This window comes from Ranitomeya variabilis, chromosome 6 (assembly GCF_051348905.1).
Source record: "Ranitomeya variabilis isolate aRanVar5 chromosome 6, aRanVar5.hap1, whole genome shotgun sequence".
NCBI lineage: Eukaryota > Metazoa > Chordata > Amphibia > Anura > Dendrobatidae > Ranitomeya > Ranitomeya variabilis.
Window position 1 is genome coordinate 269,367,556 of NC_135237.1, and position 27,545 is coordinate 269,395,100.

Consider the following 27,545-nt stretch of genomic DNA (forward strand, 5'->3'; position numbering starts at 1 on the left):
AGAGGCAGGGAAAGACGAGGAGTCCTTTTCTCTCGTGCTCGTTCTTGAAATCGGAGATCAATACGGGTAGCCAAGGATATCAGATCCTCCAAATTGGTAGGAGTATCCCGACCCGCCAATTCATCTTTTATGCGCCCGGATAGTCCACGCCAGAATGCCCCTACCAGAGCCTCATTATTCCACCCAAAGTCAGAGGATAAAGTGCGGAACTGAATGGCGTACTGACCAACAGATAGGATTCCCTGCTATAAACTGAACAGGGACTCAGTAGTTGAGGCCAGGCGACCTGGTTCGTCGAACACTCGACGGAACGTTTCAAGGAAATCATCTAAGCGAGACATTAGTGGATCGTCACGTTCCCAGAGAGGATTTACCCACGCTAATGCATTCCCCTCGAGATGAGAAATTATGAAGGCTATTTTAGCTCGATCGGTGGGGTATTGCAAGGGCAAGAGCTCAAAATGGAGGCGACACTGATTTAAGAATCCCCGACACACTTTGGGATCTCCATTATAGCGTGGGGGTTTGGCCAGACGGGGAGGTGCGTGAGAGGCGAGGACCGGAGCGACAGTAGGTGAAGGAGTCTGCAGAGAGAGAAGGCGAGAATCTATAGCGGCCAGATAAGTCAGAATTTGCGTTTGGGTGTCGCGCTGCTGCGCCAGCTCCTGTTGCAGATTTAGCAACAAAGAAGCATTCCCGGGATCGGAGGATTGAAGTGAGGACAAACGAGAGTCCATCGACTTCATAAAGGCCATCATACGGGACTGATTTTCGCGAAGAAAGAGCAACTCTTTCTGAGCAGCAGCGGCTCCAGCGGGATCCATGGCCTGCGTATACTATCACGCTACACGGGGGTGAGGCAGAGAGACGAGGTGAACCCCGAAGTGGACCCTCTGGGTCACGGTCCCAGAGCCCCCTAGGGCGAGCAAACCTGATGGGTGCACCCCCTATACAGGGAGTGTTAGGAGCAGGCCCAGGGAGGATGGAACCGCAACTGCCGGAGCCAAAGGGACGACTGGGTGAAGCAGAAGAACAGGTACGCTGAGGATGACCTGGCGGAGTACTGAAAAGGAAAAATACAAAATATGAACAGACGGCTGGAGCAGGAGTAAAGAGTGAACGGAGGGAGCAGGAGGGAGCCGAAGGAACTGAGAGCACGGCGGGTACGGAACACAGAGGCTATGCCTAGGATGGGCCAGAGTATAACGCTGGAACTAACGGAGCAGAAACAACGTAGATAAGCAGGCGCTTACCTGAGGAAGCGCCGAGCAGAAATACCCGGTGGGCGCCGCCATATTGGAGGCGGGGCCACCGGGTTACGACCTCCCAGAAGGCAGAGCGGCAGAGGAGACCCTAGGGCGCATGCGCCGACCGCCGACGCGCAGAGAGGCCGAGAAGATGAATGAAGAAGAGGAAGGGACACTGGGAGCGCGCCGGCCGGACAGGTATGTATTAGGGACCGTGACACAGGACAGGAGGAGTGGTACTGTGCAGTGTATATGTACAGGACAGGAGGAGTGGTACTGTGCAGTGTATATATACAGGACAGGAGGAGTGGTGCTGTGCAGTGTATATATACAGGACAGGAGGCGTGGTACTGTGCAATGTACATATACAGGACAGGAGGAGTGGTACTGTGCAGTGTATACATACAGGACAGGAGGAGTGGTGCTGTGCAGTGTATATATATAGGACAGGAGGAGTGGTACTGTGCAGTGTATATATACAGGACAGGAGGAGTGGTACTGTGCAGTGTATATATACAGGACAGTAGGAGTGGTACTGTGCAGTGTATATATACAGGACAGGAGGAGTGGTACTGTGCAGTGTATATATACAGGACAGTAGGAGTGGTGCTGTGCAGTGTATATATACAGGACAGGAGGAGTGGTACTGTGCAGTGTATATATACAGGACAGGAGGAGTGGTACTGTGCAGTGTATATATACAGGACAGGAGGAGTGGTACTGTGCAGTGTTTATATACAGGACAGTAGGAGTGGTACTGTGCAGTGTATATATACAGGACAGGAGTGCTACTGTGCAGTGTTTATATACAGGACAGTAGGAGTGGTACTGTGCAGTGTATATTTACAGGACAGGAGGAGTGGTACTGTGTACCAAATTGGCTCTGTCACTAAGGGGTTAAGTATATTAGCATATAAGCACACATCAACAAACAAAGCTCAACACACTCAATGTACAGTCACCACTACAGCGGCGGCACAAAGCACTCATGCCGACCATACATCGTTCTATCTGCCACGCCCTAGCCCACCATAACCCAAAACAGCGTACCACCCGCTTCACTACAGCGGCGGCACAAAGCGCTCATGCCGACCATACATCGTTCCATCTGCCACGCCCTAGCCCACCATAACCCAAAACAGCGTACCACCCGCTTCACTACAGCGGCGGCACAAAGCGCTCATGCCGACCATACATCGTTCCATCTGCCACGCCCTAGCCCACCATAACCCAAAACAGCGTACCACCCGCTTCACTACAGCGGCGGCACAAAGCGCTCATGCCGACCATACATCGTTCCATCTGCCACGCCCTAGCCCACCATAACCCAAAACAGCGTACCACCCGCTTCACTACAGCGGCGGCACAAAGCGCTCATGCCGACCATACATAGTTCCATCTGCCACGCCCAAGCGCTTTACATACCTCGAAGCAGCGGTGCAAATCATGGCTAGTCCCATCCACCACGCCCCAGCCCACCATAACCCAAAACAGCGTACCACCACATACATACAAGCAGCGGTGCAAATCGTGAATAATCCCATCCACCACGCCCCAGCCCACCATAACCCACCACAGCGTACCATCCGCTTTGCTACAGCGGCGGCACGAAGCGCTCATGCCGACCATACATCGTTCCATATACCACGCCCAAGCGCTTTACATACCTCGAAGCAGCGGTGCAAATCGTGGAATAGTCTGGGAAATACAAAAAGTCCACCAAGTGTCCAAGTACAAAGTTGAAGAAGGTAATTTTGAGAGCTGAGGTGGCGTCGGGAACAATAGCGCTCAGGTGACAATTTTTCCAACCAATGTGTGCACAGTAACCAATGACCAATCAGCACACTACAGGTGTAGTTAGCTAGCAGCACAACACGCCCCTCGTGAACAACGTCACGCATAGATTATGCAAAATGTGAGAGCACCTCCTGTGACATGACAGTACGACTGTCCCCTACGACTTCTACATCGCAAATACGTCATGAAATTATCGCTCCAGCGCCGTGCATTGCAAAGTGTGACCGCAGTCTACGACGCTGGAACGTCCTTGATCGTGCCGTCATAGTGACCAAAGTGCCACTGTGAGACAGTACCCTAAGGCTACTTTCACACTAGCGTCGCGTACTGCACGTCGCTATGCGTCATTTTGTAGAAAAAACGCATCCTGCAAAAGTGCTTGCAGGATGCGTTTTTTCTCCATAGACTAACATTAGCGACGCATTGCGACGCATTGACACACGCCGCAACCGTCGTGCGACGGTTGCGTCGGACCGTCGGCAGCAAAAAACGTTGCATGCAACGTTTTTTGCTGCTTCGTTCCCGTCTTTTCCACCGCGCATGTGCGGCCGGAACTCCACCCCCGCCTCCCCACACCTCACAATGGGGCAGCGGATGCGTTGAAAAACAGCATCCGCTGCACCCGTTGTGCGACACTTTCAATGCTAGCGTCGTTGCGTCGGCACGTCGCATTGCGATGTGCAGTGCACAACACTAGTGTGAAAGTAGCCTTACACTGTATGTTAAATGGTATCAGTCTGCAAGTCTGTCCTCTTGAACCACCAGACATAAACACTTAAATGCACAAGCCAATATACAGATGAAAATTCAGTTCTTATTGGTTTGCAAAAAACGTAGCTGTCTAGCTAATTAAGATACAATCTGGTTTCTTCACAGTGTATATATACAGGACAGGAGGAGTGGTACTGTGCAGTGTATATATACAGGACAGGAGGAGTGGTACTGTACGGTGTGTATATACAGGATAGGAGGAGTAGTACTGTGCAGTGTATATATACAGGACAGGAGGAGTGATAATGTGCAGTGTATATATACAGGAGGAGGGGTACTGTGCAGTGTATATATACAGGACAGGAGGAGTGGTACTGTGCAGTGTATATATACAGGACAAGAGGAGTGGTACTGTGCAGTGTATATATACAGGACAGGAGGAGTGGTACTGTGCAGTGTGTATATACAGGACAGGAGGAGTGATAATGTGCAGTGTATATATACAGGACAGGAGGAGTGGTACTGTGCAGTGTATATATACAGGACAGGAGGAGTGGTACTGTGCAGTGTATATATACAGGACAGGAGGAGTGGTACTGTGCAGTATATATACAGGACAGGAGGCGTGGCACTGTGCAGTGTATCTATACAGGACAGGAGGAGTGGTACTGTGCAGTGTATATATACAGGACAGGAGGAGTGGTACTGTGCAGTGTATATATACAGGACAGGAGGAGTGGTACTGTGCAGTGTATATATACAGGACAGGAGGAGTGGTACTGTACGGTGTGTATATACAGGATAGGAGGAGTAGTACTGTGCAGTGTATATATACAGGACAGGAGGAGTGGTACTGTGCAGTGTGTATATACAGGAGGAGGGGTACTGTGCAGTGTATATATACAGGACAGGAGAAGTGGTACTGTGCAGTGTATATATACAGGACAAGAGGAGTGGTACTGTGCAGTGTATATATACAGGACAGGAGGAGTGGTACTGTGCAGTGTGTATATACAGGACAGGAGGAGTGATAATGTGCATTGTATATATACAGGACAGGAGGAGTGGTACTGTGCAGTGTATATATACAGGACAGGAGGCGTGGTACTGTGCAATGTACATATACAGGACAGGAGGAGTGGTACTGTGCAGTGTATACATACAGGACAGGAGGAGTGGTGCTGTGCAGTGTATATATATAGGACAGGAGGAGTGGTACTGTGCAGTGTATATATACAGGACAGGAGGAGTGGTACTGTGCAGTGTATATATACAGGACAGTAGGAGTGGTACTGTGCAGTGTATATATACAGGACAGGAGTGCTACTGTGCAGTGTTTATATACAGGACAGTAGGAGTGGTACTGTGCAGTGTATATTTACAGGACAGGAGGAGTGGTACTGTGCAGTGTATATATACAGGACAAGAGGAGTGGTACTGTGCAGTGTATATATACAGGACAGGAGGAGTGGTACTGTGCAGTGTGTATATACAGGACAGGAGGAGTGATAATGTGCAGTGTATATATACAGGACAGGAGGAGTGGTACTGTGCAGTGTGTATATATACAGGACAGGAGGAGTGGTACTGTGCAGTGTGTATATATACAGGATAGGAGGAGTAGTACTGTGCAGTGTATATATACAGGACAGGAGGAGTGGTACTGTGCAGTGTATATATACAGGACAGGAGGAGTGGTACTGTTCATTGTATATATACAGGACAGGAGGAGTGATAATGTGCAGTGTATATATACAGGAGGAGGGGTACTGTGCAGTGTATATATACAGGACAGGAGGAGTGGTACTGTGCAGTGTATATATACAGGACAATAGGAGTGGTACTGTGCAGTGTGTATATATACAGGACAGTAGGAGTGGTACTGTGCAGTGTGTATATACAGGACAGGAGGAGTGATAATGTGCAGTGTATATATACAGGACAGGAGGAGTGATACTGTGCAGTGTATATATACAGGACAGGAGGAGTGATAATGTGAAGTGTATATATACAGGACAGGAGGAGTGATAATGTGCAGTATATATACAGGACAGGAGGAGTGGTACTGTGCAGTGTATATATACAGGACAGGAGGAGTGATAATGTGAAGTGTATATATACAGGACAGGAGGAGTGGTACTGTGCAGTATATATACAGGACAGGAGGAGTGGTACTGTGCAGTGTACATATACAGGACAGGAGGAGTGGTACTGTGCAGTGTACATATACAGGACAGGAGGAGTGGTACTGTGCAGTGTATATATACAGGACACGAGGAGTGGTACTGTGAAGTATATATACGGGACAGGAGGAGTGGTACTGTGCAGTGTATATACAGGACAGGAGGAGTGGTACTGTGCAGTGTATATATACAGGACTGGAGGAGTGGTACTGTGCAGTATATATACAGGACAGGAGGAGTGGTACTGTGCAGTATATATACAGGACAGGAGGAGTGGTACTGTGCAGTGTATATATACAGGACAGGAGGAGTAGTACTGTGCAGTGTATATATACAGGACAGGAGGAGTGGTACTGTGCAGTATATATACAGGACACGAGGAGTGGTACTGTGCAGTATATACACAGGACAGGAGGAGTGGTACTGTGCAGTATATATACAGGACAGGAGGAGTGGTACTGTGCAGTGTACATATACAGGACAGGAGGAGTGGTACTGTGCAGTATATATACAGGACAGGAGGAGTGGTACTGTGCAGTGTATATACAGGACAGGAGGAGTGGGCACTGTGCAGTATATATACAGGACAGGAGGAGTGGTACTGTGCAGTGTATATATACAGGACTGGAGGAGTGGTACTGTGCAGTGTACATATACAGGACAGGAGGAGTGGTACTGTGCAGTGTATATATACAGGACACGAGGAGTGGTACTGTGCAGTATATATACAGGACACGAGGAGTGGTACTGTGCAGTATATATACAGGACAGGAGGAGTGGTACTGTGCAGTATATATACAGGACAGGAGGAGTGGTACTGTGCAGTATATATACAGGACAGGAGGAGTGGTACTGTGCAGTATATATACAGGACAGGAGGAGTGGGCACTGTGCAGTATATATACAGGACAGGAGGAGTGGTACTGTGCAGTGTATATACAGGACACGAGGAGTGGTACTGTGCAGTGTATATATACAGGACAGGAGGAGTGGTACTGTGCAGTATATATACAGGACAGGAGGAGTGGTACTGTGCAGTGTATATACAGGACAGGAGGAGTGGTACTGTGCAGTGTATATATACAGGACAGGAGGAGTGGTACTGTGCAGTGTATATACAGGACAGGAGGAGTGGTACTGTGCAGTGTATATATATATATATGCAGCGCCCCAGAGTCCTGGTCGTTGCAGTACTGTGGCTCCGCCACTATGGGGAGCTATGGTGCGTCTGATGGCACTGAAGGAGTTCATCTGATCAGGTATCACAGACACCAATACATTTCACAGCCGGGCCTCCGGGTGGAGCTAAGGGTTCTATTCACTAGGCCACTCCCCACCATAGTGGGTAAACTGGGGGTCAGGCAGGAAGTTAGAGGAGAAAGCTGACTGGGTTGGAACCAGGCAACACCTTGTGGCAGAGGGTGTTGTGGGGGAAGATACAGTAGGGTCTCTGTCACGGGTGGGATCCTGACAGAGGCTTGGCAACTTGAACGAACGTAACGGGACCGTGCCTGCTCAGGATAGCGGCGGTGCCCAAGGAAGGACCAGAAGCGAGATAGATTGTGCTGAGTGAGAAACGAGATCAAAGCAATAGGAGAAATACCAGTAGGAGTCGTGCTGTAAGACCGAGGCAACATCCTACTGAGGCGCACTACCGGTGGCTGGAACGCCGAGAGAGTATTTCAACATCTAGCTTCAAGCAATACTCTAAACAGCGGCAGGACAGTCAGTCTAAGGCGGGCTGTCTAACTTAAATCACCTATGCAGTCTTGGGGGGCAACTTGTGGAGAGGGGCGACTCTAGGGTACCGGAAGAGCTCCGAGCCTACCCGTCAAACGGGTGCCGTCCCAACCAGAACATCAGGGGGGGGACGGAGGATTAGCAGAACATCATCTAATCGAGTTGTGAGGGAACTTAAGAAACAGACACAACAGTTGTGGGGACTTTCTGTAAGCACAGCAGGGAAGGACCGCAACACATAGCGCTAGAAGGAAGGCACAGATTTCCACCTGCTAAGAGAACTCTGGAGGTGCCATTAGACCGGCCGGACTTGCGCAGCCTGGTTATCCAGATTCTGGACTGAGGACCCAGAGATCTTCAGTAAAGAGGTAAAGAGACTGCAACTTGGTGTCCTCGTTATTTACTGCACCGCACCATAACAGCCTCACCACCACCATCATCCATCATATCTATCACTGTACGCCCCTCGGCAGGGTCACGGACTGGGCCTAGCCACCGTGACAACCCCAGAGCAGAGACTCCGAGGCCCGGTACCGGGTACCCCTCGGCCCTGCGGCGGTGGGGGCGCTGCAAACTTGGCGTCACGAACAGGATCTACTTAAGCCTGAGGAATCAGGTCATGTGTGCCTTGGAACTGTGATTTACTGTGCTTGGACTGTACTTTATTGCAAAGACTGTGGATTGTCACTTGCCGCCAAAAGTTCGCGCCAAAACCGCCGCCATTACAGCGCTAAGGAGAGCTCAGGAGAAGAAGAAGGGAGTGGAAGTAGGCGTGAACAAGCTGAAGAGCGCGAAAGACAATGGCCGCCCAGTCTAAATATCTCGGCCCCTTGAGGACGTGACCGTCAGCAGCCGAGATCCGCCTCCTGATCCTCAATGGTGGGCAGAGACAGAGAAAACGAAACCGCCCACGAAGGAGAGAGCGGGAAAAGGACCAGGAAGAAGGAGTGAGCGACATGGAGGACGCCATGGCGAGCCGCCCGGAGCCGGAGCGTGGGGTCGGAGCAGAGGACTCCCCCAGCCACCCGGAGGGGCACCGCAACCAGGCCTCCACCGCTGATGCTGAATTCCTGCAGGCCGGAGTGGACGAGCTCAGCGACCGACCCCGGCGGGCGCAGCTGAGCACTGAGGCCGGGTGGAAGAAGGCCATCATCAGGAGCCTCACCAGACATCTGTCGGCAGCCTCGTCTGGTCCGGAGCAAGAAAGAAGTTCCAGCGCTCCGAAGCCAGAAAGCAAGGCCCTGCCGGAAAGCGAGATGCTGCGAGCAGAGATGACAACGTCGCAGCACGAGGCCCTGCAGCCAGCATTCCAGAACCCAGCGGAGGCGGAGCAGACCGGCACCGGAGGGACCGCATCTGAAGCAGGTATGAAGGACGACCCTGCCCTGACGACCGACACCCCTCCAGTGACTGCTAGTGCCACAACTGCTGACTCCATTCCAGTGACTGATCTTGCAGCAGCCGCTATCTCTGCTGCAGCAAATGCCCATACTCAAGCTGCGCAGACCTCCATAGCTGCGCATGATTTAACCGTACATGAAAGACGGATTAACGGCGTTTGTCCAGCACTGGGTGTAACCCTGGACCTCACTTTTCCCAGGCCAGGAAGGTTTAAGTGCCAGGTGCAGCCCTGGAAGCCGTCCAACTAAACCGCGAAAACCTGAAACTGTACATAGTTAACTGTTTGTTTCTCTGCTTTTTGCTACTTTAAACCCGACCTGGGTTATTCTTAAAGGGATCCCTTTGTTTACCCGGGATCCCTTCTTCTGTTTTTTGTTTTGTTTCCTGTTTATTCATCCCTGAAAGAACTGCTGGATCATGAACAATGCATGATACAAACTTTTTGTACATAGTTTACACCTTATTAAAGGTGCTCCCTACTGGTTTTACTTAAAGAAGGACTCTTTGTGAAGATACCACACTGGAACCTTTGCTGAGTACGGACTGGTAGCTTGAGAAGATATGCTACCTCATAGAGACTTGTTCCCCTCTTAAAGGGGATGTTCATTTGTTGCACGTAAATGGTGATATTGCTTTAAGACAGATAGCAATAATGTTTGATGAAAGAAAGTGATGATAATGTTTATATGAGAAAGTTATATGTATCCAACTAGTTAATTGTAAAGAAAGGCTGATGATGTTCTCTAAAAAAGAAAGTGAAAGATAGAAGAAGGATGCAGTGGGCCCGTAGGGGTAGACGTGGTGTCCAGCATGCATGTTAGTGAGAAAGATAATGAGAAGGTTTAATGTTCGATAAAAGAAACTGTTTTTGATAATGTTGATAGATAGTGGGGATAGAAGGTGAACCCTGAGTCCTCAGAGGAGTCATGTAAAAATGGCTCGGTGCTCTTAAACTGAAAGTATGTTATGTTCTATACTGTGTATAGTAGTTGAAAAGGCAGTAGGCCCGGGCTGAACGGGGCGGTCCTGCATAGAAGGGAGAGGCAGTAGGTCTGGTGCCGTTAGGACAGGCGGTCCTGCAGATTTAAAGAAGGAGAATGGAAAAGTTAAATTACCTTATAATGTGATTATAAGAAGGTCTTTAGTGGATTCAGAGTGTATGTCCTTAAAGGCAATGTTAAATTATTGTTCAACAATTTTGCACTTAGTAGAATACCCGGTTGGGTAAGAAAAGTTATTTATAGCATGTTGCTATGATATCTAACCATGTTTGTAACGTTCAAGTGTCCTCACCTCCCATAAAGGGAAGCTCTGTTTAAGTATACTTATTGTTATTGCACTCAACAAAACTGTATGTCTTTTTGCTAACTTGTATTGTTGTTTTCTTCTCAGTCCCGGAGTACTGTGTTTAACCAGGGGGGAGTGCAGCGCCCCAGAGTCCTGGTCGTTGCAGTACCGTGGCTCCGCCACTATGGGGAGCTATGGTGAGTCTGATGGCACTGAAGGAGTTCATCTGATCAGGTATCACAGACACCAATACATTTCACAGCCGGGCCTCCGGGTGGAGCTAAGGGTTCTATTCACTAGGCCACTCCCCACCATAGTGGGTAAACTGGGGGTCAGGCAGGAAGTTAGAGGAGAAAGCTGACTGGGTTGGAACCAGGCAACACCTTGTGGCAGAGGGTGTTGTGGGGGAAGATACAGTAGGGTCTCTGTCACGGGTGGGATCCTGACAGAGGCTTGGCAACTTGAACGAACGTAACGGGACCGTGCCTGCTCAGGATAGCGGCGGTGCCCAAGGAAGGACCAGAAGCGAGATAGATTGTGCTGAGTGAGAAACGAGATCAAAGCAATAGGAGAAATACCAGTAGGAGTCGTGCTGTAAGACCGAGGCAACATCCTACTGAGGCGCACTACCGGTGGCCGGAACGCCGAGAGAGTATTTCAACATCTAGCTTCAAGCAATACTCTAAACAGCGGCAGGACAGTCAGTCTAAGGCGGGCTGTCTAACTTAAATCACCTATGCAGTCTTGGGGGGCAACTTGTGGAGAGGGGCGACTCTAGGGTCCCGGAAGAGCTCCGAGCCTACCCGTCAAACGGGTGCCGTCCCAACCAGAAGATCAGGGGGGACGGAGGATTAGCAGAACATCATCTAATCGAGTTGTGAGGGAACTTAAGAAACAGACACAACAGTTGTGGGGACTTTCTGTAAGCACAGCAGGGAAGGACCGCAACACATAGCGCTAGAAGGAAGGCACAGATTTCCACCTGCTAAGAGAACTCTGGAGGTGCCATTGGACCGGCCGGACTTGCGCAGCCTGGTTATCCAGATTCTGGACTGAGGACCCAGAGATCTTCAGTAAAGAGGTAAAGAGACTGCAACTTGGTGTCCTCGTTATTTACTGCACCGCACCACCACCACCATCATCCATCATATCTATCACTGTACGCCCCTCGGCAGGGTCACGGACTGGGCCTAGTCACCGTGACAACCCCAGAGCAGAGACTCCGAGGCCCGGTACCGGGTACCCCTCGGCCCTGCGGCGGTGGGGGCGCTGCATATATATATATATATATATATATATATATATATATATATATATATACAGGACAGGAGGAGTGGTACTGTGCAGTATATATACAGGACAGGAGGAGTGGTACTGTGCAGTGTGTATATATATATATACAGGACAGGAGGAGTGGTACTGTGCAGGGTATAAATACAGGACAGGAGGAGTGGTACTGTGCAGTATATATACAGGACAGGAGGAGTGGTACTGTGCAGTGTGTATATATATATATATATATATATACATATATATATATACAGGACAGGAGGAGTGGTACTGTGCAGGGTATATATACAGGACAGGAGTGGTACTGTGCAGTATATATACAGGACAGGAGGAGTGGTACTGTGCAGTGTGTATATATATATATATATATATATATATATATATATATATATATACACTCACCGGCCACTTTATTAGGTACACCTGTCCAACTTCTTGTTAACACTTAATTTCTAATCAGCCAATCACATGGCGGCAACTCAGTGCATTTAGGCATGTAGACATGGTCAAGACAATCTCCTGCAGTTCAAACCGAGCATCAGTATGGGGAAGAAAGGTGATTTGAGTGCCTTTGAACGTGGCATGGTTGTTGGTGCCAGAAGGGCTGGTCTGAGTATTTCACTGCTGATCTACTGGGATTTTCACACACAACCATCTCTAGGGTTTACAGAGAATGGTCCGAAAAAGAAAAAAAATCCAGTGAGCGGCAGTTCTGTGGGCGGAAATGCCTTGTTGATGCCAGAGGTCAGAGGAGAATGGGCAGACTGGTTCGAGCTGATAGAAAGGCAACAGTGACTCAAATCGCCACCCGTTACAACCAAGGTAGGCCTAAGAGCATCTCTGAACGCACAGTGCGTCGAACTTTGAGGCAGATGGGCTACAGCAGCAGAAGACCACACCGGGTACCACTCCTTTCAGCTAAGAACAGGAAACTGAGGCTACAATTTGTACAAGCTCATCGAAATTGGACAGTAGAAGATTGGAAAAACGTTGCTTGGTCTGATGAGTCTCGATTTCTGCTGCGACATTCGGATGGTAGGGTCAGAATTTGGCGTAAACAACATGAAAGCATGGATCCATCCTGCCTTGTATGGAGCATCTTTGGGATGTGCAGCCGACAAATCTGCGGCAACTGTGTGATGCCATCATGTCAATATGGACCAAAATCTCTGAGGAATGCTTCCAGCACCTTGTTGAATCTATGCCACGAAGAACTGAGGCAGTTCTGAAGGCAAAAGAGGGTCCAACCCGTTACTAGCATGGTGTACCTAATAAAGTGGCCGGTGAGTGTATACACAGGACGGGAGGAGTGGTACTGTGCAGTGTGTATATATATATATATATATATATATATATATATATATATATATATATATATATATATATATACAGGACGGGAGGAGTGGTACTGTGCAGTGTGTATATATATATATATATATATATATATATATATATATATATATATATATACAGGACGGGAGGAGTGGTACTGTGCAGTGGGTGTTCAATACAGACGCTGAACGTTACTGTTCGGATTCGCTCATCTCTACATGTCAGCCTTTGAATAACATTGGTCAGAGTGCTATCCACTTTTTTATCGGATTGCAGTCATCCATTTTTCTAGCAAATGAGAATGAGCCCTAGAAGTTAATCCGATTTATTGGGTATCTTGCGTCCCTGTAACCGTACACTGGGCATCAGGGGGCTCCTGGCCCCTCACATTCCGCCACTACCTGGAGGAGCGGATCCAATCTCTGACGGGTCAGTGCTAGGAATACTTCCATAGGCGCATGCGCAGTTGGCAGCTCAACCGGGAATAGCTGGGAACGTCCCGTTGTCTGTCTCCAGAGGAATGTCGCCGTTATCTGTGGCCAGAGCGGAGGTGGCGGTGTAGAGAGCTGGACACCACCGGCGCTCCCAGGCTCTGCCCCCGGTGACCGCTAATCCGCTACTTCCTCCGTTCCTGCGCTGCTGTGTGGCAGGCTCCGGCCGCCGCTCCATGGAGTGCACGATCCCGGCTCAGTGCCAGCTGCTCCTCCGAGCCTGTGAGGATGGGGATCTGGAGAGTGCCCGCAGGCTGCTGGAGCCCGACCCGTCCAGCCCCGGGGAGCCTCCCGCGGACAGCCCGGCTCTGGTGCCGGTGGACTCCACTGACGAGGACGGGAACACCGGGCTGCAGCTGGCGGCCGGCGGCGGACATGAGCCTATCGTCAGGTTTGTGCTGAGGAAAGGGGCCTCTGTGGACAGCAGGAACCATTATGGCTGGACCCCGCTGATGCAGGCTGCCAGGTACAGACGTCACCGCCCTACTACTGTGGGGGAACTACTGCACCCAGCATGGCCCTATATGGAGGTCAGTGTACCCCATAGGTGTCAGGAGGACATCACTTCCAGCCCTGTACACATAGGGTGGGCTCACAAACACAGCCCACGTCTGTTCCACTGTGGGGGCACTACAGTAGCTAGCATGGCCCTATATGTCAGTGTACCCCATAGGTGTCTGTAGGAAATTACTTCCAGCCCTGTAGGGCACTATTGTACCCAGCATGGCCCCATATGGAAGTCAGTGTACCCCATAAGTATCAGGAGGACATCACTTCCAGCCCTGTACACATATACTGTGCCACACACTCCTACCCCAAATACTGACCGAGCCCCATATACTGTGCCACACACTCCTACCCCAAATACTGACCGAGCCCCATATACAGTGCCACACACTCCTACCCCAAATACTGACCGACCCCATATACAGTGCCACACACTCCTACCCCAAATACTGACCGAGCCCCATATACTGTGCCACACACTCCTACCCCAAATACTGACCGAGCCCCATATACTGTGCCACACACTCCTACCCCAAATACTGACCGAGCCCCATATACAGTGCCACACACTCCTACCCCAAATACTGTCACACACTCCTACCCCAAATACTGACCGAGCCCCATATACAGTGTCACACACTCCTACCCCAAATACTGACCGAGCCCCATATACAGTGCCACACACTCCTACCCCAAATACCGACCGAGCCCCATATACTGTGCCACACACTCCTACCCCAAATACTGACCGAGCCCCATATACTGTCACACACTCCTACCCCAAATACTGACCGAGCCCCATATACAGTGTCACACACTCCTACCCCAAATACTGACCGAGCCCCATATACAGTGTCACACACTCCTACCCCAAATACTGACCGAGCCCCATATACTGTCACACACTCCTACCCCAAATACTGACCGAGCCCCATATACAGTGTCACACACTCCTACCCCAAATACTGACCGAGCCCCATATACAGTGTCACACACTCCTACCCCAAATACTGACCGAGCCCCATATACAGTGCCACACACTCCTACCCCAAATACTGACCGAGCCCCATATACAGTGCCACACACTCCTACCCCAAATACCGACCGAGCCCCATATACAGTGTCACACACTCCTACCCCAAATACTGACCGAGCCCCATATACAGTGCCACACACAGCTACCCCAAATACTGACCGAGCCCCATATACAGTGTCAGACACTCCTACCCCAAATACTGACCGAGCCCCATATACTGTGCCACACACTCCTACCCCAAATACTGACCGAGCCCCATATACAGTGTCAGACACTCCTACCCCAAATACTGACCGAGCCCCATATACAGTGTCACACACTCCTACCCCAAATACTGACCGAGCCCCATATACAGTGCCACACACAGCTACCCCAAATACTGACCGAGCCCCATATACAGTGTCAGACACTCCTACCCCAAATACTGACCGAGCCCCATATACTGTGCCACACACTCCTACCCCAAATACTGACCGAGCCCCATATACAGTGTCAGACACTCCTACCCCAAATACCGACCGAGCCCCATATACGGATCCCAAATGGCCGTGGGGCTCCTTCCGAGTCCTGCAGGGAGGTGGCTTACAAGTGCCTGCTCAGAGCAGGCGCCGGCAAGCCTCCTGCAGTGCCTGTCAGATCGCTGATCTGACACAGTGCTGTGCAAAGTGTCAGATCAGCGATCTGACACTTTACCATAATGTCCCACAGTGGGACAAAATAATAAAAAAAAAAAAATCCTGAATAAATAAATAATTTTTTTTTTTCCATTAAATACATCTCTTTATGTAAATAAAAAATAACAAACAAAAGTACACATTTAGTATCGCTGCGTCCGTAACGACCCGACCTATAAAACTGTCCCACTAGTTAACCCCTTCAGTGAACATCATTAAAAAAAAAAAAAAACCTAGGCAAAAAACAATGCTTTATCTTCATACCGCCGAACAAAAAGTGGAATAACACGCTATCAAAAAGACCGATATAAATAACCATGGTACCGCTGAAAATGTCATCTTGTCCCGCAAAAAAATGAGCCGCCATACAGCATCATCAGCGAAAAAATAAAAAAGTTATAGCCCTCAGAATAAAGCGATGTAAAAATAATTATTTTTTCTCTAAAAGTTTTTATTGTATAAAAGCGCCAAAACATAAAAAAAAATATAAATGAGGTATCGCTGTAATCGTACTGACCCGAAGAATAAAACTGCTTTATCAATTTTACCAAACGCGGAACGGTATAAACGCCCCCCCAAAAGAAATTCACAAATTGCTGGTTTTTGTTCATTCTGCCTAACAAAAATCTGAATAAAAAGGGATTAAAAAAAGCCATGTGCCCGAAAATGGTACCAATAAAAACATCAACTTGTCCCGCAAAAAACAAGACCTCATATGACTCTGTGGACCAAAATATGTAAAAATTATAGCTCTCAGAATGTGGTAACGCAAAAAATATTTTTTGCAATAAAAAGCGTCTTAGTATGTGACAGCTGCCAAACATAAAAACCCGCTATAAAAACCCGCTATAAATAGTAAATCAAACCCCCGATTATCACCGCCTTAGTTAGGGAAAAATTAAAAAATGTATTTAGGGTTAGGGCTAGAGTTGGGGTTAGGGTTTGGATTACGTTTACGGTTGGGTTAGGGGTGTGTCAGGGTTAGGCGTATGGTTAGGGTTGGGATTAGGGTTAGGGGTGTGTTCGGGTTAGGGATGTGGTTAGGTTTGGGATTAGGGTTAGGGTTGGGATTAGGCTTAGGGGTGTGTTGGGGTTAGGGTTTCAGTTAGGCTACGTTCACATTTGCGTTGTGCGCCGCAGCGTCGGCGCCACAACGCAAACAAAAACGCAGCAAAACGCATGCACAACGCTTCGTTTTGCGCCGCATGCGTCCTTTTTTTGATTGATTTTGGACGCAGCAAAAATGCAACTTGCTGCGTCCTCTGCGCCCGGACGCGGGCGCCGCAGGGACGCATGCGGCGCAAAACGCAAGTGCGACGCATGTCCATGCGCCCCCATGTTAAATATAGGGGCGCATGACGCATGTGGCGACGCTGCGGTGCCCGACGCTGCGGCGCAGACCGCAAATGTGAACGTAGACTTAGAATTGGGAGGTTTCCACTGTTTAGGCACATCAGGGGGTCTGCAAATGCAACTTGACGTCCGATCTCAATCCATACAATTCTGCTTTGAAAAAGTAAAACGGTGCTCCTTCCCTTCCGAGCTCTGCCATGCGCACAAACAGTGGTTTATCCCCACATATGGGGTATCAGCGTACTCAGGACAAATTGGACAATAACTTTTGGGGTCCAATTTCTCCTGTTACTCTTGGGAAAATACAAAACTGGGGGCTAAAAAAATCATTTTTGCGGGGGGGGAAAAAAATATTTTTTTATTTTCATGGCTCTGCGTTATAAACTTCTGTGAAGCACTTGGGGGTTCAAAGTGCTCACCACACATCTAGATAAGTTCCTTAGGGGGTCTACTTTCCAAAATGGTGTCACTTTGTGGGGGATTTCAATGTTTAGGCACATCAGGGGCTCTCCAAACGAGACATGGCGTCCCATCTCAATTCCAGCCAATTTTGCATTGAAAAGTCAAATGGCGCTCCTACCCTTCCGAGCTCTGCCATGCGCCCAAACACTTGTTTACCCCCACATATGGGGTATCGGCGTACTCAGGACATTGTTCAACAACTATTGGAGTCCAATTTCTCCTGTTACCCTTGGTAAAATAAAACAAATTGGATCAGAAGTAAATTTTTGGTGAAAAAAAAGTTAAATGTTCATTTTTATTTAAACATTCCAAAAATTCCTGTGAAACACCTGAAGGGTTAATAAACTTCATGAATGTGGTTTTGAGCACCTTGAGGGGTGCAGTTATTAGAATGGTGTCTCACCTGGGTATTTTCTATCATATAGACCCTTCAAAGTGACTTCACATGTGATGTGGTCCCTAAAAAAAATAATGGTGTTGTAAAAATGAGAAATTGCTGGTCAAATTTTAACCCTTATAAATCCCTAACAAAAAAAAAATTTTGGTTCCAAGATTGTGCTGATGTAAAGTAGACATGTGAGAAATGTTACTTATTAAGTATTTTGTGTGACATATCTCTGTGATTTAAGGGCATAAAAATTCTAATTTGGAAAATTGTGAAATTTTCTAAATTTTCGCCAAATTTCTTTTTTTTTTTTTTCCACAAACTCAAGTAATATCATGGAAATTTTACCACTCACATGAAGCACAATATGTCACGAGAAAACAGTGTCAGAATCACTGGGATCCATTGAAGCGTTCCAGAATTATAACCTCATAAAGGGACAGTGGTCAGAATTGTAATAATTGTCCCGGTCACTAACGTGCAAACCACCCTTGGGGGGGTAAAGGGGTTAACCCCTCTGATGCCGCTGTCAATGGCAACATCGATGGGCATCACAGAGGGAGGGAGCTCCGATTGGCGATCGCATTGTGCTGATGGTCTCCATGGTAACCCCGAGTGGAAAGATGACCGCGGAGTCACCCAGGGATGGTGCCTGTAAGCTCCTGCTCAGATTAGGATCTACACGCCTCGTCGATGCTTGCGATGCACTGATCTAATTCCCTGCAATGCAAAAGCATTTAAGAGTAAGAGAACAGCGGTCAGGGTAAAAAATATATACCGTATATTAATCTAATAAATTTATGTAAAAACAAAAAATAAACAAAAAAAAAGGTACACCTATTTGGTAGTTGCATGTCCGTAATGACCCGCCCTATAAAACTGTCCCATTAGTTAACCCCTTTAGTGAACACTGTAAAATAAATAAATAAAAAAACTAGTCAAAAAACAATGCTTTATCATCATACCGCCGATCAAAAAGACAGTTGTAAATAAAAATAGTCCTGCTGAAAACGTCATGCAAAAAACAAGCCGTCATACAGCTCCATCAGCGGAAAAATAAGTTCTAGCGCTCAGAATAAATAGATGCAAAAATATATATATTTTAAAGTTTTTATTGTGTAAAAATATTTAAAAAATATACATAGGGTATCGCTTTAATCGTACTGATCCCAAAAATAAGGTTGCCTTATAAATTCTACCCCATGTGGAACAGCATAAACCCACCCCCCCCAAAAAAAAAATTCCTGAGTTTGTTTTTTGCTAGTTTTGCCTCTCAAAAATCGGAATTTAAAGCAATCAAAAAATGTAATTTGCCCAAAAAAGGTAGCAATTAAAACGCCAGCTTGGCCAAAAAAAAAAAGCCCTCCCATGACTGTCTGCCGAAATATGGAAAAACTATGGCTCTCAAAATATGGCAATTCAAAAACATTGTTTTGTAAAAGAGAGCGTCTTTTAGTGTGTGACAGCAGCCAAACATAAGAACTCAATATAAATCTGGTATCACTGTAATCACACCGACCCAAAGAATAAAGTCGCCTTATAACTTATACTGCATGAGGAATGGTGTAAAAAATAAATAAAACCAATTCTTCGCATGCTGTTGATTTTTTTTTTTTTTTCTTTTTTTCCGTTCTGCCTCCAAAAGATCGCATAACGGCTTGACTCTCACTTATCCTGTGCTCTATGCTGAGTGCTTACACTGGGGTTTCCATGTAAGTCTCTGAAATACGTGATTCAGATGGAACCTCTAGGGGAATATTTCCTATAATGAGGCAGATGGAGGCACTGTGGATGCTGTCTGGCCTGTGATCCGACGGTGTCCATCTTTTTAGATATTTATAAAAGTGCGCTCTGCCACAGTTCTGTGCACATCTTAAAAGGACACTGCGGAACAGAGGCCAGACAGAGTCCAGAGTAACTCTGCTGCCTCATTATAGTGAATAGATCCCTCGGGGGTTTCATCTGTCACGTCACTCAGAGAGAAAATAGATGGAATAATAATAATATTTCTTTTTATATAGCGCTAACATATTCCGCAGCGCTTTACAGTTTGCACACATTATCATCACTGTCCCCAATGGGGCTCACAATCTAAATTCCCTATCAGTATGTCTTTGGAATGTGGGAGGAAACCGGAGAACCTGGAGGAAACCCACGCAAACACGGGGAGAACATACAAACTCCTTGCAGATGTTGCAAAATGTTTGGTGGTAAAACTGTCATTATTTTTCTTTCCCCTTCACTGCCCAATGATATAAAAATCAGTGACCCACCTGTGGTGTCAATATCACTGCACCTCTATATGAATTCTTTGAGAGGCTTAGTTTGTTAAATGGGGTCTTATGGGGAGGTTCTGCTGTTCTGGCACCTTGGGGGCTCTGCCAATAATGTGACATGGCACCCTCAAACCAGTCCAGTGAAATCTGAACTCCAGTATGGCTCTTCTTCCCTCCTGAGCTTTGCACTGTGCCTCAAAAGCAGTTTTCCACCACATACGGGGGGCTATGTACTCAGGAAAATTACACAACAAATGTTGGGATCCATTTTCTTCTGCCATCCTTGTGAAAATGAGAAAATTTGAGGCTAAAACAACATTTCTGTTAGAAAAATATATATTTTTTTTCACTTTCATAGATCAACGTTGCAAAATTCTGTGAAGCACCTGTAGGTTCAAGGTGCTCACCACACGTCTAGATAAGTTCCCTGAGGGGTGTAGTTTCCAAAATGGTGTCACTTGTGGGGGATTCCACTGTTAGGCACATAAAGGGCTCTCCAAGCGCGACATGGTGTCTGTTAATGATGCCAGCAAATTTTGCATTCAAAAAGTCAAATGGCGCTCTTTCGCTTTCGAACCCCGCTGTGCGTCCAAAACAGTGGTTTACCTCAAAATTTTGGGTATCGGCGTACTCAGGAGAAATGTACAACAAATTCTGGGGTGCAATTTCTCCTGTTAACCTTGGGAAAACAACAAAAAAAAGGGACTAAAAGAACATGTTTGTGAAAAAAAGCTAAATGTTCATTTTTTCTCCCTGACTCAAGCGCCTGGCAGCCGTCCATCACCCCACTGGGCGCCGCCTCCTCTCTGTCTTGTGCCGTCACCGGCGCCTGCGCTCTGCAATTATTTCTCGGGCATGCGCTGCCCTGGAACTTACATCAAGTGATGTAAGTAGATCGCGCCTTGCTGCGAGGAGCTTGAGTCAGGGAGAAAACACACCTCCCTGACTCAATAGAGGTATGGCGCCAAATTTATAAAAGTGATTATTTCAGCGTTCCTAGGGATGCTAAACATAAGAGCCACCTTCACAGAATGCAGCCTTAGTGCTAAGGAAGGTGGCTCTTTTACCTTAATAGGCCCTGGGGGGTGACGGATTCCCTTTAAAGTAAAAGAAAAAAATCTACCTGGGATCTCATTGGAAATACCGGTACGCACCATACCCCCCTCTACATCTCTATGTGTTGCCTGATACGGATTTCACCCTTTCTACACTTAGAGGACCTGTAATCAGGTCAAAGACACCATTTTTTGCCCTTTTTTATTCTTACTGCTTTATGGTGTCTTATCCTTTGTATAATCCACCATATGTGTCCAGAGATATTAGCACAAAATAAAAAAAATAAAAAAATAAAAAACACATTATGGTGTTTATTAAGGGGGGCTTTGCTCCCAAGGTAATGGTGCAGAGCAGCATAAAGACATCCACCAGGAATCCTGTCAGCACTGCCCGCTTGGTAAGGGCCATAAACATGAGCACTAAATAACAAGGCCCGTATCTTTGAAACTGTATGGCGGATTTATAAAAAGCAAAAATATAAATGCCTGGGAGTAGAGGTTGTCCCGGTTTGGAAAGAAAGCAGACTTCTGAACCCCCACAGTTCGCACACTGCTGCACGCTGTCTGATTCTCCGGTGCCAGCGGTGAGAATGTGCAGTCATGTGACCGCCATTAAGCGATTTGCATGCAGTCACATGCTAACTAGACATGCTCGGCCTTGCTGACTTGACCTGTTTTGATCGAGGCATCGCACGTCCAGTTAAACTGTGGGTGGAGGTATGTAAATCGCATACTTGCAGTCACGTAACCGCCAGCTCTCACCGTCGGCACCAGAGATTCCTGACAGTGTGTGATGTGCGCGCTGTTGGGGACACACAAAGTGACTGCAGATTTTCATCCCAACCTTCGGCAACCTCTTTACGGTGAGATCTGTGACAAATCTGCAACAGAATGAGCATGTAGGCAGAGGAAAGGCTGTGAGATACAGGCACCTATGCTGCTTATATGTCCTCTCCGAGGGGCAATAGATTGTGGAATGTAAGATACTGTGTGCCGCTGTTGACACTTTGGCAGGAGTCTGTGTGTGACCGTTGCCTCACATGCATAAAGCTTATAGGGGTAGGCAAACTTTAGGAAACTGGAGGATGAGGAGATAATGGATTAGAATAATAATACAAGCATTTCCGCCAGCGCCAGCACCGCTCTGCTTACGGGGCTGCAGTGTTACCTGTTTACTCGCGAGCTTGGTATGGCGCAAAGGCCCGTGATTGGCTGCAGTTATCACTTGTAGACCGGCAGTCACTGCTGTAATCCTGCAGGCAAAGACCGGCAGAGGAGCAGTGTTGGAGCTGTGGGGGCTTTTACTGGCAAGTACTTCTTATTTTATCATTTTATACCTTATCTGCTGTCACAGCATATTTTCTGAACATGTGAGCACCTTCATGGGTCTCACGCATCAGAGAATGGACCTATTGATTGACTTAAGCTTTTTTTTTTTGTAAACACATTTTGTAAGGTTTTTACCTATACGTACAGTGTATATATATGATCACAGCTTGTTGACCTCTTCACAGGTCAGAGCATGCCTAGCAAACTTTCCCATAGAAGTCGAGTTCCAGAATTGAAAATGACCCTGGGAACCCCAGCAATTCCGATAAAGGCGCACCACGGCATTCATTGTCTGTGGAGCGCTGCACTATGCTTTCTTTGTCGGTGTCATGGATGTGTGATGGAGCAAGGCTCAAGTATGAACGCCTCCGCTCCATTCAAGATGGGGTACTGTAGAGCCTGATGACCTCGGTATCTCTGAGGGTCCCAGTTGTTGCACCCACAGCGATCAGTAAGTTATCCACAGCCTATGGATATGGGATAACTTTGATTCTGGGAATACCCCTTTTCAGGCATATAGCTTTTGCAAAGGGGGTTGTCTGCCTAGAAGGCAAGAACAGAGCCAGATTGATCTTTCCAGCACTTATATATTGATGTGGATTCTGGGGATGAATGATGACAGCTGTGTGTTTTATAAGGGTCCACTTGTCTGTGTGCTCTGTTCCTTTTATGTATTCTTCCATGTGTTATAGTAACGCTGAAGCTACCGCCGCTATCTGATATTTCATCTTCTCACTGCTTTTATTCTTCAGGTCAGGACATTTAAATATTGCACTTATACTACTGGAGAACGGTGCTGATGTCAATGCACAGAACCGCCTGGGAGCAAGCGTCCTGACGGTGGCATCAAGAGGCGGCCACACAAGCGTGGTCAAGCTGCTTCTCGATAGTGGCGCTTTTGTGGACAATTATGACCATATTGATGCCAGCCTGGTGAGCAGTAAGGGCCACAGAGAGGATATGCCCGAGATTACAGCCCTGATGACGTCTGCCCAGCATGCTCATGAGGCAGTGGTCCGTTTATTATTGGACTCGGGAGCCGACGTAAATTATCGTGTAAGGACGGGATGGAGTCCATTGATGTTGGCTGCCCTTCATGGACGCGTGAGTGTGGCCCAGCAGCTGGTGGATAGGGGTGCTGACCCTGATCAAGTAAACGGTTTGGATAAAACACCTTTTGAGATTGCCTTGAACGTCAAACACAAGGACATGAAAGATTATCTGGATTCTATTACCACAATCAGACCTAAGACCGGTACGGGGCAAGTGTTCCTCCTTTCTATGTCTACGTATTCCAGTTCAGGCACAATATTTATAGCATTTTTATACAGTTCACATATCATTATTATATCATGATGTGGGTGTTCACATTAGCTGGATCGATTGCTACAAAGCAACATTTCACTCTGTAGACAGTGCCAGTCGGCCCTTAAGACACCCAACGAGGAGAGCAGAAGCGCTCAGGTAACCTCCAGCATTAGCATAGACTTTGTATTGAGCCGGTGCAATGCTGTGCTTGTAGATGAGCTGCCGACCTGATCCTCCACCGACTGAAACTACTATATGGCTGGAGGCAGCACAGTAAAGCTGTATACAGTCAGTAATTTTACTTTGTAGAAGAACATTTAAATTGGCATATTCTGGTATCCACTCCATAAGTAATAAGTTGTCCACTTTCTAATTTTTTTATATTATGTCATGTTGATACGAACAGAGTGTGAGCGGAGAAATGCTGTACATAGATTCCTTGATAAGGCGTTGATCCAGGGAACTAGTCTGACTGCCGTATGTGGAGTCGGGAAGGAATTTTTTTCCCCAATGTGGAGCTTAGTCTTTGCCACATGGGTTTTTTTGCCTTCCTCTGGACCAACATGTTAGGGCATGTTAGGTTAGGCTATGGGTTGAACTAGATGGACTTAAAGTCTTCCTTCAACCTTAAGAACTATGATATTGTACCCTCTTGCTTTTCATCCTTGTCCCTCACTGTTCCCAGCCTCCCCTCCTCTCTGTTGAAACCCTGGTGCTAGTATTTGCCACTGAGCTTCATTGCTTGGGGGTGTTGCTATAGAGAGGGGGAAGCAGCATGGCGTGGTATATAAGTCAGTGGCCCTGACATATATATTTTGCTGTCTTGCTGTGCTTACATTGAGAGGCAGCAGATCTGTATGTAGGCAGTGATCCGAGAAGCCAGGGCTGGCGATGATGTCTTTATATTACACGGCCCGCTTTCACTTACAACAAACTAATACCTTCAAATAAAACTTAAAGGATGTTAGAAAGTTGTAGAGGTTGTCCAGGACTGACATATTGATGACGTGTCCAATGGATAATTTCACCAGTCTGAAATGGGTGACCCCCACCGATCCGCTGTTACCTGGTGTGCCCACGGCCAGATGTAAGCAGTGCATGGAGCAGAGCTGCGCCGTCATTCTCAGAAGACAAGTCTGCATGAACCTGTTGTAGGGTGGGAACATGAAGGCCGTGGGTTTCTGGGTTACATAAACTGTCCTGTGTTTTTAAGGAGCCTTTTACATGACCATATGCATCACTGATACATTGGAGCAAATTGCCATTGTCATCATCAAAATTGATGCAGTTTTCAACAATTGGTACTATTCCACTTAATTAAAAATTGATTCCAGGGAAACATGGAGCTGTTGCCTATAGCAACAACTGCAGTACAATACTGCTCTTTACAGGATCTGTAAATGATATGATGGTTTTGTTAAAGGGAATCTGTCAGCAGGTTTTTGCTATGTAATCTGAGGACAGCATGAGTTTGGGGTTTAAATACTGAATTCGGAGATGTGTCACATGTCAGTGTGCTGTTCACTTAGACTGAAGCTTTAATCACCTTGTGATCAACATACTGTGACAGAGCTCTGGTCTGACTCCGCCCCCTCCTGTGATAGGTGTCTCACTGTCTATAGACTGTGTACATAGACACAACACATGTAGCCTAGTAATGAATAGCCCAAAAAGATGAAGAGGATTATGATTAAAAAATGATTAAATCCATATTAACAAATAATAAAATGAATAAAACTCCACATAGTGACTCTTATAGAGGACGCCACGGTGTAACTGACCCTATGCACATACAGTATATTTTATTTATCAAATGCTGAAATTATCAGTGAATACAATCAAGTAATGAATTGTATTGGTAATCTAACCAATTCCAAAAAAACCCTCACAAATCTGGAGTACTTTAGATCAATGAGAGGAATTCAAATAGATCAGTATATACTGACACAATAGAAGCCTAAACATGCAAAAAAACCATAGTAGCAAGGTAAAGAAAAAGGGGCATAGTCCATAGAAATATCAATAGTCAAATACCACACAACCCAGTAACCTAAGTGATTGGATCTGGCTTCTCTTTGCCTACATCAGGCTGCTCTCAGATGAGGCAGCAAAAACCTGCTGACAGATTCCCAGTAAGTGCCTTCTGCTTGGTATCTTTCATATATTTACCTTACAGTACAGTGTAAAAAAGCAGCAGAAAGGTGATCGCACGCAAAAATCCCCTCAACTTTATCTCTCTAACGTGGTTTGTTTCTTTTTACTCCAGATGAAGAAAAGCGACGTCCAGACATTTTTCATGCTGTAAAAATGGGTAAGTTGTTTATACAGATATTAGTGAGGTTTGTGTTTCCAGTCTGTGCCGTCTATGAAGTGTTTGGTGTTAACACTGGCAAGGTGTAAATATATACCCGTTCTGGGACCACATGTGTGCAGACCCCCCAGGATCTGAGCTGTGTGACATAGTTGTCTCTAAGGTACGCTCTGACTGCTGCTGTTAACTATTTAGATGACACTGTCAGTGTCTGACAGCAGCATTTCAATGGGGTGCACCAGCTGTTCGCCTAGTATTAGACAGCCGCCTGTTCGCCTAGTATTAGACAGCTGCCTGTTAGTATTAGACAGCCGCCTGTTCGCCTAGTATTAGACAGCCGCCTGTTCGCCTAGTATTAGACAGCTGCCTGTTCGCCTAGTATTAGACAGCCGCCTGTTCGCCTAGTATTAGACAGCCGCCTGTTCGCCTAGTATTAGACAGCCGCCTGTTAGTATTAGACAGCCGCCTGTTCGCCTAGTATTAGACAGCTGCCTGTTCGCCTAGTATTAGACAGCCGCCTGTTCGCCCCTGTTCGCCTAGTATTAGACAGCCGCCTGTTAGTATTAGACAGCCGCCTGTTAGTGTTAGACAGCCGCCTGTTCGCCTAGTATTAGACAGCCGCCTGTTCGCCTAGTATTAGACAGCCGCCTGTTTGCTTAGTGTTAGACAGCCGCCTGTTTGTTTAGTTTTAGACAGAAGCCTGTTTGCTTAGTGTTAGACAGCCGCCTGTTTGCTTAGTGTTAGACAGCCGCCTGTTTGCTTAGCGTTAGACAGCCGCCTGTTGGCTTAGCGTTAGACAGCCGCCTGTTGGCTTAGCGTTAGACAGCCGCCTGTTGGCTTAGCGTTAGACAGCCGCCTGTTGGCTTAGCGTTAGACAGCCGCCTGTTGGCTTAGCGTTAGACAGCCGCCTGTTGGCTTAGCGTTAGACAGCCGCCTGTTGGCTTAGCGTTAGACAGCCGCCTGTTGGCTTAGCGTTAGACAGCCGCCTGTTGGCTTAGCGTTAGACAGCCGCCTGTTGGCTTAGCGTTAGACAGCCGCCTGTTGGCTTAGCGTTAGACAGCCGCCTGTTGGCTTAGCGTTAGACAGCCGCCTGTTGGCTTAGCGTTAGACAGCCGCCTGTTGGCTTAGCGTTAGACAGCCGCCTGTTGGCTTAGCGTTAGACAGCCGCCTGTTGGCTTAGCGTTAGACAGCCGCCTGTTGGCTTAGCGTTAGACAGCCGCCTGTTGGCTTAGCGTTAGACAGCCGCCTGTTGGCTTAGCGTTAGACAGCCGCCTGTTGGCTTAGCGTTAGACAGCCGCCTGTTGGCTTAGCGTTAGACAGCCGCCTGTTGGCTTAGCGTTAGACAGCCGCCTGTTTAAGGTTTCTCAGGG

The 27,545-nt window shown here is 47.3% G+C and overlaps 1 protein-coding gene across 1 annotated transcript in view; it reads left to right on the forward strand.

The window, feature by feature from the left end:
• Positions 1-13,512: 13,512 nt before the first annotated feature.
• ANKS6 (ankyrin repeat and sterile alpha motif domain containing 6) overlaps positions 13,513-27,545 on the forward strand; it is an 88,959-nt gene continuing 74,926 nt past the window's right edge. The window contains exons 1-3 of the mRNA XM_077269616.1: positions 13,513-13,945; positions 23,309-23,811; positions 26,131-26,175. Of these exons, the coding sequence (XP_077125731.1) occupies positions 13,656-13,945; positions 23,309-23,811; positions 26,131-26,175 (838 nt within the window). The 5' untranslated portion in view covers positions 13,513-13,655. The remainder of the gene's footprint in view (positions 13,946-23,308; positions 23,812-26,130; positions 26,176-27,545) is intronic.